Source organism: Barbus barbus, assembly GCF_936440315.1.
Source record: "Barbus barbus genome assembly, chromosome: 14".
NCBI classification, from domain to species: Eukaryota; Metazoa; Chordata; class Actinopteri; order Cypriniformes; family Cyprinidae; genus Barbus; species Barbus barbus.
In genome coordinates this window covers 3,467,788-3,482,230 of record NC_136742.1, presented here as the reverse complement: position 1 = coordinate 3,482,230, position 14,443 = coordinate 3,467,788, and the positions used below count along the sequence as shown (strand labels likewise).

Here is a 14,443-nt window from a genome sequence, read left to right as displayed (position 1 = left end):
CAGTTGCCTTTCCCAGTTAAGCACTTTATTTATATATAAACTTTTTTCTTTATTTCTTTATTTATGTAGAAAGTATATCAATAACTGTAAACCATTTGGTCCCAAACCTGCTGTGTGATAGTCTAAGTTAGGCCTAATTTGCAGTCCTGTTACTATTTTTTTTTAAATTTACCCTTTTAAATTAAAATAAAAATGAAATTTGTGCATAAAACTCAAATAGTGAGCCTCCTAATGAACAGCCATTTTTTAAAATGTTTTCTTTATATATCACATTTGAAATTACAAATGTGAGTTGTGTTACAGCAGTTATATTTTCTGTGTTTTTCTCAGGATGGGAACACGGCATTACATGAGTCTGCGTGGCACGGCTTCAGTCAGGCTGTCAAACTGCTGGTGAAGGCCGGAGCCAACGTTCACGCTAAAAACAAGGTGAAAGCCACTGCCACAGCAAAAACAACCTCAACATACAATTATTTGCATGTATATAATTAATCTTACTAGTGTTTGGCTAATTTTAATACAATTGTAAATATGTGCAAATACACAAATAATGCACACATAATGTTGTTTGGAGGCACTTTTGGCTTATGAACGTTACATAATTGACCTCATGCAGCTTTGTTTTGTTGCAGTGGAGCACATGCAACTCCAATCCTGAAGCAATCAGTGCATCATTATGAAATAAACAATGTCAGTGTCAGTAATGTCACTGTGGCATCCTTCCATCAAAAGTTCTAGTCCTCATATGCAAAATCAGTACTTGGTCTTCATGGGTGCTGTGCAGTTATATGGTGAACGTGGAATGAGTCTGTCAACGTTCTGGTTGAGCATATATCAGGAGATCAGCTCATGTAATCTCTCTCTCAGGCAGGAAACACAGCTCTTCATCTGGCGTGTCAGAACGGTCATGCTCAAAGCTCCAAAGTCCTGCTGCTGGGCGGCTCTCGTCCCGACACTAAGAACAGCGTAAGTACCCTCAATCTCTTCTTTCTGCCTATTTGATTCATACAGTCAAACCAAAAATTATTCAGACACCAGATAGAATTGTTTTTTTTACTAGTGGGTTCAGCACACTATAGTTCAATTATGTTAGTGAGGATAGCAAAATAAAGTAAACTGTGACATATTATACCCAAACATTCTTCATACAGAGGACTATCAGTAAAAGTGATACAAATTTGGGAACAGAAATCATTCAAACACTTTGACCTGACCATGTTTTGCTTAAGTGTTTCTTTCTTTAATTGCCAATATGAACTTTTTACACCACATACTGAACAAAATTAAGCATTGCTTGGTAATTGGTTGAGCTAAATTGGTATTATCTAAATGTGTATTTAAATTTAACAGCTGACAGCTATTCAGACGAATTCATCACATACATTTCTATCAAAGTTATCTGGCATTATCAAGATGAATTTGTTCTGACACAGTTTAACTCTGAGTTCTTGTCACTGTTATAATGTGAGAAATGTTAAAGGTGTGTGAATCAGTTTGGGTTTAATTGTATGTCTCTCTCTTTTCTTTCTCTGTGTGTTTGTCATTTTAAAAAACACATGGAACAAATGTGCTCTTTAAATAAACTTGTTTAGGTTGGTGACACGTGTCTGCATGTGTCTGCTCGATATAACCATGTGAGTGTGATCCGAGCGCTCCTGAGTGCCATCTGCTCAGTGACTGAAAGAAATCATGTAAGGACTTCAAATATTGTTGAAACTGTAATTATGTCCATCATGTAGATGTTTCTGATTCATCCCTAATTCGGATTCTCCTCCGATGTTCAGGCAGGAGACACAGCGTTACACATCGCAGCTGCTCTGAATCACAGGAAGACTGTACGCATGTTACTGGAGGCTGGGGCCGACAGCCGCATCAAAAACAATGTGAGCACCTTCAGAAATATTGCATGAGCTTAGATACACTATATTGCCAACAGTATTGGGTCACCCCCTTCTAATGAGCAGGTTTGACTACTTTAGTCATTTCCATGAGTACAAATCTTAATGTTTAAGCAAATAATGATATTGTGTGCCTCTACATTTACAGTTTGGACAGGACCCTTTTCTATTCTAACATGACAATGCCTCTGTGTATAAGACACGGTTCAAAAATAAATGTTTGATTTAGTCAGTGTGGAAGAACTGGTAACTCTTTATTTTAAGGTGTCCTTGTTACAAGTAACCCTAAACCAAACCCTAATCCTAACCCTTACCATATAGTAAGTACATGTAGATAATTAATATTACTCCGTACTTCAGTGTATAATCACACTGTAACAAGGACACCTAAAAATAAAGTGCAACCGAAGACCTTGACAGGTCAACAGAAACCTCTGGTGTGACTTTAAATGCAGGCCTTGAGCCAAAAACTCATCACCAAACACCAATGACTTGCACATGGGTAAAGTTATTTTAGACACTTCCAAAACTGTGCAACAGAGATAGAAATACAGATGTTAAATACATGAATTATGTTTCCATCTTTGTTGCCACAGTTTTGGAAGTGCCTGTTCTAAATAAGTGAGTGTCCCAATACTTTTGTCCATATAGTGTATGATGCATTGATACAGTTTCACCAAATGTCTCTGAGTGTAATTGATAATAGCTGAATCTTCCTGGGCAAGTTCGTTAAATTGTCTGGATGTTTATTGCTGCTATTGGCATGTAGCAGAAATTACCCATTTATCTGTGTGAGTATGCACATGATTCTTCTGTCTGTATGTTATTGGGTGAAGACGGGAGAGACGGCCCTCGATCAGGCTCGTGAAAATAATAATCCTGAAGTGGCGCTGCTGCTCACCAAAGCTCCACAGGTAAGAAAACACACACATGCTTATGAGCAATTCACAAGAAGAGGTCCTTCATTTTATCTTTTACATTTTTATTATATGCTTAACAACAAAAACATTCAAATTATTCCAACTGACCAAATATCAGATACTGTACATATCACATTTGCAAATGACTCAAATCGTTATGCAAAAAAATAAAATCTTAATGTGGTCTTTGGGTCTACACGCATGCAGCTAAAAATGTGCCAGATTAACAAATCATAATTGGATGACAGTTTAAAGGGATAGTTTTTCCAAATTGAAAACTATCATCATTTACTAATTTTTGTCATTCCAAATCTGCATGACTTTTTTCTCCAGAACAGTGGAAAATTAAAAGAAAAAGAAAAAAATCATAATTTTGGGTAAATGTTGACTGAATTTTCAATTTGCATTAACCATTAACGTGACAAATTACATTCTTCAGCTTTAAATTCAGCTGAGTGAAGAGTTAAGACAAGCAACTTGTGACTTCTGTACATGTAGAGCTTCACTCGAGGACGCACTGTGAGGAAGAGGAGGGACAAGATGAAGACTGAGGGTCGAGCGCAGTCAGTGCCGCGTGATGAGATGCTGCCGAGAAAGGTACAGGAGCAAACCTACACTCTCTCCTGTCTCTCAGACACAGTCAGAACCCAATGAGCATCTGTACGAGAGGCAGATGACGTTCAAACATGCTGCGTGTTATTCAAGCTATAATTAATGGAAGGGGGGTTAATTATTGAACATTTATACTCCCACAATAAAAAGACGCATCAGATGTGAAATAACATTTTCAATAATTAAAGTTCTGATTGCACCATAGTCATTACGTCTATCGTACGACATTTTTCTCTTTTCATTCAAGTCTTGTGTGTAGAACTACTTCCTTACAGCAATACTGCAGTATACTCCAGTGTTACTAGCTTGAAAATGTTTATGAAGTGAAATTATTCACAGAGTTGTACACATTATTGCCTTTTGTGTATTTAATAAAGCTGACATTAAATAAAAATACAACTTAATTGTTTTCATCCATGTGTGCAATTCATTTTTATAATTTAGTTTAACCTTATGTTTAATCAAAACAGTGAAAACATCAGATGTCTCACTCACATCTCAACATCCAGTCATTTTTTTCAATAAGCCATTCGCACACTCGCATGTGCAATATGTAAGAAAAGATCTGTCGGTACTTTCCTTTCATTGTGACTTTAAATATTTCCTTAATTTCATTAGGCCTTTGGCTAACAATAAACGAACAGTACTCTCAGATCTGCATAACACATTTCATCATGTTTATATCCACTCGCTCCGTAGATTTTGCAGGTCTTTGTCAATGATGTGACTTTACTCGTGTGTTTGTGCAGGACAGTGCATCTCCTGCAAATGACACTCATGGCAGTGACAGTTCTCTCCGCCAGAATGACACAGAGGCTCGTGCCAACAGAAACAGTGAGAAGAAAGTCAAAGAGAGGGTTCGTCATGCATGTATTTTTTAGTTTAGGGAATGATGTATAATATGGGAATTATAATATATTTTGCATGTACATAAACTAACAATTTCTGCCTCCAGCGACTTGTGTCAGAGAGCTCTTATGGATTGTGTGCTGTGTGTTTTTTGCAGCTGTCACCATCAGATGCACTCATTCGAAGACAAAACAAACTCAGTGATCATAAGAAGAGTAAAACAGAGAGTTCATCAGCTCTTCCTCCTCCTCCTCCTCATAACTACAAAGCGTTCCAGCTCTATACTCTCTACAGAGGCAAAGACGGCAAGATCATGCAGGCGAGGAACCAGTTTCACTATCAGATTAAACCGATTTATTTCTCAATTAGCACTCCATTGAAAATCACTTTAAGTAGTTAGGCTATCAACGAACCTGTCATGAATTAGACCTCTGTGGCTCTCTCCGATGGCCACCGGAGGGCACCCTCACCTGAGTTTTGACTTTCCCGGACTGCATTTCCCATGCACCCCCATTCAGAGACTAATCACCTTGATCTGAATCTGATTCATGACAGAACCTTTATATTTGTATGTTTGTGTTACTCGTGGGTTATTTAAAACATTTTTAGGGACATTTCTCCTATAAAGGACTATAAATCTACAACCATTTATTATTACATTACAATCAAATATCCTTTGAATAAGATACAATAATTAGTGAAACTGTACTTCACACTTTTTAAACTTAAAAAGCATTCAATTAGCTTGTTTATTATCTGTATAGTTTTCTAAAGAAAGAATCACTGTCCTCAATAGTGCTGTCATTTTCTAAAATAGTTTGTCTTTTTCATGGAAATGAAATGTGACATATCTCTGCATGGGCAGCAGAGTGCCTGTTCAAAGGTTAAAGATTACAGAAAAAAAAATTTTTATTAAAAGTAATTTGCTAAAGAGAACCTAGTAGAATCTTTTAAATGTATTATTGACTTATGTATGTGTGTTATTTCCATTTAAGGCCCCATTGAATGGCTGCAGGTGTGAACCTCTCATTAACAAACTGGAGAATCAGCTCATGGCCACTAAAGAGGAGATGCAGTCAGAGATCCACACTGTACAGGAGCTCATGAACAGCAAGATGGGACTAATGGAGCGCAAGAACAAACATCAGGTGCAAACAATCTAGACTTCACAAGACCTACCAGCATGCATGTCTGAGCTTCATCTGTGTCCTCATTAAAGGGATAGTTCACCCAAAAATTTAAATGTGATGTTTACCCCAAGTGCATCCAAGATGTAGGTGAATTTGTTTCTTCAGTAGAACACAAACTAAGCTTTTTGCAGTCTGTCAGTCATATAATGGCAGTCAATGGGACTCACGGCTTTGAAAGAAAAAGAAAAAACATACACAGACAAAACCTAATTAAACTCTGCGGCTCGTGATGATGCATTGAGGTCTACCGCCACCTATCGCTCAAATAGAGCATTGACACTATCTACAATCTCAATTAGGAGTGTCAATGGTCTACCCCGTTAAGTAAGAGTATAAGATACTTGTCAAAATCTTGTAACATCACAGTTTAAAAGCTAGCATTTGTTACAAGTTAGAAAATAAAAGGGAAAAAGAACCTGCATCTAGCCGCGATCTAAAAATAAATAAATATCAGAGACGATCGTTAAAACAACAGCATCCAGCAGTAGTCAAAATCTACGTTGTAGTCTATCATTACAATTTAGGAAAGTTAGCTAGCGTTTGTCACAAGTTAGAAAAGTTAAACAAAATAAAAAGAACCGAGCATCTCGCGCTGATCCAGCAGATACGTGCACACTCCGCGCGGTCAAAACATCCGGTCCCAGTCAAACCACACCTACAACCGCCACTACGCCGGAGGTGAGACCAGAGCAAAGATTTTGTTAAAATAATTAAACAAAGTAATGTTTTAACATTAGAACGAACGTTATTTTTAATCATCTTTAGCATTTCTTAATTAATAAAACCTTTCAGTATTCATCCTAAAGCTTTTCACTTTAAAATTAGGTTAGCCCAGTTTTTTCCTTTTAAACAAGCAATTCTAATCCACAGGAAAAATGTTGTTAGTTTTGTTTTATTTTAAGTAGCATAATTCCTTTTTACTCTTTGGTTTTTGTCAAGCTTAAGACTTCTGCCGTGCTATATAAGCCAGACTTTTTTTCCCTTTAAAAATTAGGTTACGCATGTTTTTCTAATCATACACCTCTAAGCCACAGGAAAATGTTGTTTTATTTTATTTTAGTTATTCGCACTTAATTAGTTTTATTTACGTACATAGCGTGCTATGTCGGTTAAAACGTGTACACACACATGCGTGTACAAACTGGAATGAAAGCAAATGTCTGGCGGGGTCTTTGGATTTTCAGCCGTAATTAGACGCCTAAACTTTTTACAACATTGCACGAAATGTAAATATTTTGTTTCACGCAGTGCGACGAAATGAGAATGGCGCGGCGTGTCTGGACGTATGATAAATGACCATATCAGATCAAGAGGGCTGTTGTAAAACATCTAAAGTTTCTGGGGGGGGGGGGTCTAATGAGTTTTTGAGGGGGGCTGGCATCGTAAACTTTGTTAGAATGTTAGGTAAAAAGTTGATTGATCAAAACAGATTATCTTTCTAAGATGTTCAGCGATCAAAGGACATCCATGTTAATCATTTTATGACACACACCTGCATGTGTGAACTCTGTCAAAGGTTTAGGCAGGAGTTCACTAACTGGTCAAAGAATGTGTGACCTATTGAACCTTTTTTATGACACATCTGATGAAGTTAAAAATGAGGTAAAGTTGAGAATTGAGTATTTATAATCTACTCGAATGTGGCTTCAAACTGATGTTCAGGATGAGATGAGACAGATAAAGAAATCGATAACAACAAACTTAAATAAATAGAGGCCCCAAAGATGATTGTTTTAATAAGATGGTCCATCTTGTTTAATTTAGTTCATTTTACCTAGTTTTGTTGTTTCTTTTTTCACTCATATATTTTTCAGCCCTCAACACAAACATACACTGCAAATGCAAACAAGTACACACACACACACACACACACACACACACAGCCCTACAGTTAAATATTTAGACTTTTATGATGTCATACAAACCTTTTACAAATAAAAACTTAGAATCACACTGGGTATCTCTACAAGATGATGAAAAGCAGTATGATCAGCAGTACCATCGTCCCCTGACCTCAACCCTGAGTTTCTCTCCTTTTATGCCCATAGCAGCCAATGACACAGAGGTATTCTTTGCAGCATGAGATGGTGCATTGTCATGCATGAAGAGGATTTTGCTACGGAAGGCACTGTTTTTCATTTTGTACCATGGAAGAAAGTGGTCAGCCAGAAAACTCTATATAATTTGCCGAGGTCATTTTCACACCTTCAGGGACCCTAAAGGGGCCTACCAGCCCTCTCCCCATGATTCCGGCCCAAAACATGACTCCGCCACCTCCTTGCTGACGTCACAGCCTTGTTGGGACATGGTGGCCATCCACCAACCATCCACTACTCCATCCATCTGGACCATCCAGGGTTGCACGGCACTCATCAGTAAACAAGACTGTTTGAAAATTAGTCTTCATGCATGTGTGGGCCCACTGCAACCGTTTCTGCTTGAGCATTGGTTAGGGGTGGCCGAATAGTAGGTTTAAGCACAACTGCAAGCCTCTGGAGGATCCTACACCTTGAGGTTTGCGGGACTTCAGAGGTACCAGCAGCTTCAAATACCTGTTTGCTGCTTTATGGTATTTTAGCAGCTGCTCTTAAGCCGATGAATTTGTCTGGCAGAAACCTTCCTCATTCTGCCTTTATCTGCACGAACCCGTCTGTGCTCTGAATCAGACACAAATCTCTTCACAGTACGATGATCATGCTTAAGTTTTCGTGACATATCTAATGTTTTCATACCTTGTCCAAGGCATTGCACTATTTGATGCTTTTCGGCAGCAGAGCGATCCTTTTTCTTTCCCATATTGCTTGAAACCTGTGGCCTGCTTAATAATGTGGAAAGTCCTTCTTAAGTAGTTTTCCTTTAATTGGGATCACCTGGCAAACTAATTATCACCGGTGTCTGAGATGGATTTCAATGATCCAAAGAGCACTGAGACACAATACCATCCATGAGTTTAATTGAAAAATAAATGCTTAAATCCAATTTGCATTATAATTTGGAACGCAGTGTATATACAAAAGGGAAAATTCAACCAAAACCAATAATCGATTTAAATTCAGCAGCTCATAATTTCAATTGCTAATAGCCAATCCTTATGCTGCTTGTACCTATGATTTATCTGTTTGAACTTTTATTGAACATTTCATTAAATGTTTTATGTACTTGTGGTGTTTTTTTATTTTTATTTTGTGGTTGACTATTGTGTCTGTTTGCAATTTCAGATCAGAGCTCTAGATAAGATCACTTTAGAGAGAGTGTCTGCTGAGAGGATTGAATGTTTACAGCGCATTGACAAGCGAGCCATACACGAACGCTTGGAAGGAGAAAAAAGACAGGTAATACCCACCAATAAATGTACATGCAAATAATCATATCGGCATAAGCCCTATTTTACATGCATGTGAAACAGATTGCTTTTTTCCTCTAGATGTGAAAGGAATAATATCTGGTTTTTAGTGGTCATGGGCTAATCTTTGAATTTCTGTAAGCAGGCATCAGTGGTCAGCGATCTCAAGAACTGGTGCCTTTCGAAGATCCAAAGTTTGGAGACGCGTCTTTCTGGTGATCGCAGCAACACTAAGTTACAGCGCGCCTCGTCCCTCACTGACACGCTTTCAGATTGTGATCGCCGTTCCCACACAGCTGTACCGCATACATCTGGTGCCAAAGCCTGTTACTCTCCATCAACAAACCAACCAGAGGAGAAAGATGGACGAGAGACTGTAGCAGCGAGCACGAGTCCTGAGGCTGGATCAGCCGGTTACTATGTGATTGAGGTGGACCGCGTCTCACCGGGTATGACGGATGAATGAACAGCCTCACACACATTCAGCTGTGTTTCTTTCTCTTACACACGCACACACACAAATGAGCAAAACAGATTTTCTGGCTCATCTCACATACAGACAGCACTGCATGCAGCATTAATGGTCTTCCTGTGTTTGTTCTCATTTAGATAAAAGCTTATGTAAGTGTTATATAAAATATGTGTTATGTTCGGTTATTATAAGTAAAATATACAAAACAAAATGTCTTTAAACACATATGGAGGGATATAGCAGACAAACCTGTGAAAAACACCAAGACATCAATGCAGGGGTTTAGAGATGTGTTTTTAGCATCTAGACATTCAGTGGAAGATTCCTCTCCAAGCGCTTCTTCAAAAATAGGTTAAAGTCTTTTTTTCACCATTAGTTAAGTAAAGGATAATTCACGACTAGGTGTTTTAATGCATTTTGTAGAGCTAAAGAACATCCAGATGCACAGCAGCTTGTAAGATCTAGCATTCTGACCACTTTGAAGGAATAGTTAACCCCAAAAAAATTAAATTTGCTGAACATTTACTCACCCTCAGGCCATTCAAGATGTAGATGAGTTTGTTTCTTCATCAGATTTGGAGAAATGCAGCATTGCATCACTTGCTCAGCAATGGATGCTCTGCAGTGAATGGGTGCCGTCAGAATGAGTCCAAACAGCTGATAAAAACATCACAATAATCCACACCACTCCAGTCCATCAGTTAACATCTTGTGAGGTGAAGGCTGCATGTTTTTAAGACACACATCATTAAGGCATTTTTGCTTTCAAACCATTGCTTTCGGCTAAAATACGAGTGCATAATCCATAATAATGGTTCCTCCAGTGAAGAAGTGCGTCCCCTGATGTCCTCTCACATCAAAATCCAGTTTTGGCCTGTTTTGTCTTGTAAATGGTGCTTAATCTGTGCATATGTCTCTCCTGATTCAGACCAGAACACCTTTTCTCTAGAGAAAGTAATATTGTAGATCGAGGAGTATTTTAGCCAAAAACAATGGTTTAAACGTCTTACTGATGGATGTGTTTAGTTGTGTGGATTATTGTGATGTTTTTATCAGCTGTTTGGACTTTCATTCTGACGGCACCCATTCACTGCAGAGCATCCATTGCTGAGGAAGAGATGCAATGCTGCATTTCTCCAAACTAATGATAACATTTATTTGAATTATTTAGAGAGCGAAAGTGTGTGTGTGCAACATAATCTCATTGCTGAGAAATAAATGTTGCAATTAAGTAGCAAAGCTTATTAAATCAGTCCAAGAAGTTAGTCAATGGTACGCATCAGGTGCTTGTGTCAGTGTGTATGCTGCAAACCTTCTGAAGCTGTTCTGTCTTTTCAGATAAGCAGTCAGCACAGAATCAATCTGCTCCCCAGTCTCCTTGTATAGTCCGCCCTAAGCAACGATCCCGGGCCTGTAGTGACCCTCACCGAGCGCAAGATAAGCCTCAGGACTTGAGTCTGGAGCTGAGACCTGTCCCCGATCAGTGCTGCGAGCACAGGAACCTCAAAAGACGCACCCAACAAAGAGCAAAGACCAAACAAAACGCTCAAACCATGACGAGTTTAGGAGACCCACACCCCGCCGAGACTTCCTTCGCCCAGGAGCGGGAGAACATGCACGCGCTGGAGGTTACGCAGTACTTTTTCGAGGCTGTGACTCTGCAGATGGAGCGCTGGTATGAACGCAAGATTGAAGAAGCACGCTGGCAGGCCAACCAGAGAGCCCAGGCCGACAGAGCCGCTCTGCTGGACAAAATAAGCCACCTTGAGGAAGAACTCGGACTGCTGAGAACTAACAGCCAGGAGGAGAGCTAGTACAGAAGATAACACTGGTGTAGCAGACACTGGAACGTCCGCATGGATGAGTGAAGTTGATAGAGCAGCTAACACATGAAGATAACACTGCAGCAGCAAATGTCAGGAGAAGTAGCACCTAAACAGATTTAAAGCCGACACATACTCTTTGCAAGTGCTTAAAACTACACAAGTTTGATTTCCTTTGCCATCACTCAATTCATAATAGAGGGCATACGCATTCTTAACACTACTATAGTGGGCATTGGCACAAACTGTCTGCTGAGGCTTGTCGCCGCCACAGTAACACAAGAATGCACTTCATGTACATGCTTTCAAAGCCCTGTTCAAGAATTTGTGTCTGTGCTTGCGTTGGGTTATGTGTCTGGCTTGCCAAAGATCTGTTCAAACTCAAGGTTTTAACCTCTTTGATAATGCACCACAAATATAAGTCTGTTTTATTGTAAAAGGATCATTAAAATGTGTATTCTTAATTAAGAACAAGGCACGAACACATTTATTCCAGTACTAGTACTCAAATTTGCTGAAAGTGTCTAAATTTTGCCAGAGGTTTGCCAGATCGTATAAAACCAGTGAACACTGACAAATAAAAGTAACAGAATCCATCGCAGCAAACACTGTGATATAAGCAAGTATTAGTTTCTTTTGATAAGTCTTTGTATATGGTCTGTATTGCACAAAATGAAAATGTCTTAACCTGTGAGGTTTAATTTGATGTAGTTTGCAGGGAAAGTATAAGTGTTTGGAACAGATTTGCATGTGGGAATGTTTAATTTGGTAGGTAATTAATCACGCTGTTGGTGTTGTGTAGAGGTTAAAGTCACTGAGCTATAGCTCTGATCTGGTATGAAAGGCCCACTTTTCACCGTCCAATCAAACACAAATGTCATTTTATATAGATTTTTAAGTTTTAAGATGCTGGTTCATTCTCCGCTTGAACGACACTGAACCTCACACTGCTCCATGAAGACTGACCTATAATTGTTTTAAGTATTGTTGAAATGATCAAAATGTAAATAATCATGGTTTCAAACTGACGTCTTTGCCAGTGACTATTGATGTTGAACTACAGTGCCTTGCAAATGTATTCATACCCCTTCCTTTTTTTCACATTTTATGTTGCTGCCTTATGTTAAACTTCTTTAAATGACTTATTTGGTTTTTGCACTGATGTGCATTATCAGCTGTTGGACCTTTTATTAAGATGTGTGTGTTCAATTGAATTTGCCACAGGTTACCTTCACTCAAAGCCTAGTAAAACCTACAAGCAATATGAATGCTCCTGAGCTAAGTTCCAACTGTCCCAGATAAGGGTATGAGTACTTATGCAACGGAATCATTTAAGTCTTTTATGTTTAATAAATTTGCAAAGATGTTAAAAACCTTTTGTTTTTTTGCTTTACCATTGTAGTGTATGGAGTGTAGATTGATGGGGAAAAAGTAATTTAAAGCAGTTTAACATAAAACGTGAAAAAAAAACTTTTGCAAGGCACTGTATGTAATCAAATTGTTGTCTTGACAAATGTTAACAACTAATATGTGATGACCATGTTTTGTTTTTTGTTTTATATACATGTACAAATACTAGAATAATTGTTTACAGCTGCTTCAAAGGGAACATTATTATTTACTATATCATACAGCTGTGTGATCTGTCACAAATTCATGTCTAATAAACTACATCTGTGTAATTTTGTGAATAATAAAAAAGAATCCATTTAGTAGCTCTGTCTGGAAACAGAATTATTTGATTTGATCAGCCATAAATGACTGTTTTTGTCTATATATGCACTTCACATATCATCACAACAGTGACATTTGTATTGTTTCATATATAAACTGTTTCATTGTTGTAGTTTGATCATATATTGCATATTTAGCTGAGAGTGCACGATTAAGTCCATTACTTGCCTTTGAGTACTTATAAAAAAAAAAGCTCAATGGCAAACATTTAGCAGATTTTCCATCAACAAATGCAGTTATAAATAAGCTCTCTCCCCTTGTGTCGTGGTTCTTCACTTTCAGGAGACGGTAATGTCCTCGAGGCATCTGTTCATCAGGTTGTTCGTGGGACATGGCCAGTTTGCACAGATTTACAGTTGTTCCACATTTTTCTGCAGGTTATAATAGCTTTGAGGTGCAGGATACTTCTTATCATGCCTTGACAGGTATTTTTCACGGTTTTGGATCTGTGTGGAACGTTTCTTGGTGTTCATAATGTAGCGTTTGCAAAATAATGCAGAAACTAAATGCATATGTCAGCCACAGGAGTATTTGTTGTGACGTTATGTGAGATTTCAACTACACACCAAGTAATTATGACTCGGAGAAGTGAATGTATTTGGATTTTATTCATATTTGGCAAAGTAAAAGAATGAGCACTCATAAATATGCTTTTATTGATGCATAAACACACATCTATAGAGCACAACAAATATGGTAAGCAAAAGCTCAAATTGCTTCATTAACGCACAAAATAATGAGGTTTGTTCTTGTGTATAACGAGAAATTAGTTTGCCATATTTCATGCCCTCTATGTATGCGAGTTGATCAATGTTTATATGCAAAAGAAAGCCTAATTTAAATCTGTTCATCATATAAAGTGTGTTGTGCCTCTTCAGAAGACTATGAACAACCTGATTCATATAGAAGTCGTTTTATACTTAAATGGTGAATGTTTTGGATGTGTGTACTTGTAATAAAGAAAAAAGGAGATTATTACAAACATCTTGGTACTTCGATGAATCAAAGGTCAGATGAGTGAAAGTCTTGTGTGTCTGGAATGACATGAGGGTGAGTAACTGATGACAGAATTTTCATTTCTGCAAAGCAGTGCGGTGACTATCAAAAGGAGCAGGGAAAGTGTGATTTACTGCCTTCTACTGCGGCAGAGTAAGATCACCTACAAGAAACAAACTGCTCAGAGACTCACTGACCTCCAAAAAAAGATCTACCGTTTGTTGTCAATCCCATAGCAATGCATGAAGCACAGCTCACTTTTAATCCAAGCTGAGTTCAGCTGGTGAAAATGCCCCAAAATTGCATAACTCGTATGAAACTGATTGTGCCGATTCCTATTGAAATGACTGGATTTTGCCAGTTCAATTTCTCTGCAATTAAAATATAAGGTCATTTTTTTTCTTCTTCTTCATGCACTTCTGTAGAGTGCTGGGTTTTGGGATGAGGGCATATCTATAGTTCACCAAAAAACTTGCTGAAATTTGTTGAAAATGTACTCATCCTCAGGTCACCCAAAATGTAGATGAGTTTGTTTCTTCATCAGGTTTGTAGAAATGTGTCTCTGCATCAGTGTCTCAGCAATGGATGCTCTGCAGTGAATGGGTG

The 14,443-nt window shown here is 38.2% G+C and overlaps 1 protein-coding gene across 1 annotated transcript in view; it reads left to right on the top strand.

The window, feature by feature from the left end:
* LOC306880274 (ankyrin repeat domain-containing protein 6-like) overlaps positions 1–12,821 on the top strand; it is a 29,631-nt gene extending 16,810 nt beyond the window's left edge. Inside the window, exons 5-16 of the mRNA XM_079433715.1 lie at positions 331–429; positions 868–966; positions 1,593–1,691; positions 1,785–1,883; positions 2,735–2,812; positions 3,317–3,415; positions 4,180–4,287; positions 4,437–4,598; positions 5,275–5,427; positions 8,688–8,801; positions 8,958–9,261; positions 10,623–12,821. Coding sequence (XP_079289841.1) covers positions 331–429; positions 868–966; positions 1,593–1,691; positions 1,785–1,883; positions 2,735–2,812; positions 3,317–3,415; positions 4,180–4,287; positions 4,437–4,598; positions 5,275–5,427; positions 8,688–8,801; positions 8,958–9,261; positions 10,623–11,098 — 1,890 coding nt within the window. The 3' untranslated portion in view covers positions 11,099–12,821. The remainder of the gene's footprint in view (positions 1–330; positions 430–867; positions 967–1,592; positions 1,692–1,784; positions 1,884–2,734; positions 2,813–3,316; positions 3,416–4,179; positions 4,288–4,436; positions 4,599–5,274; positions 5,428–8,687; positions 8,802–8,957; positions 9,262–10,622) is intronic.
* Positions 12,822–14,443: the final 1,622 nt, after the last annotated feature.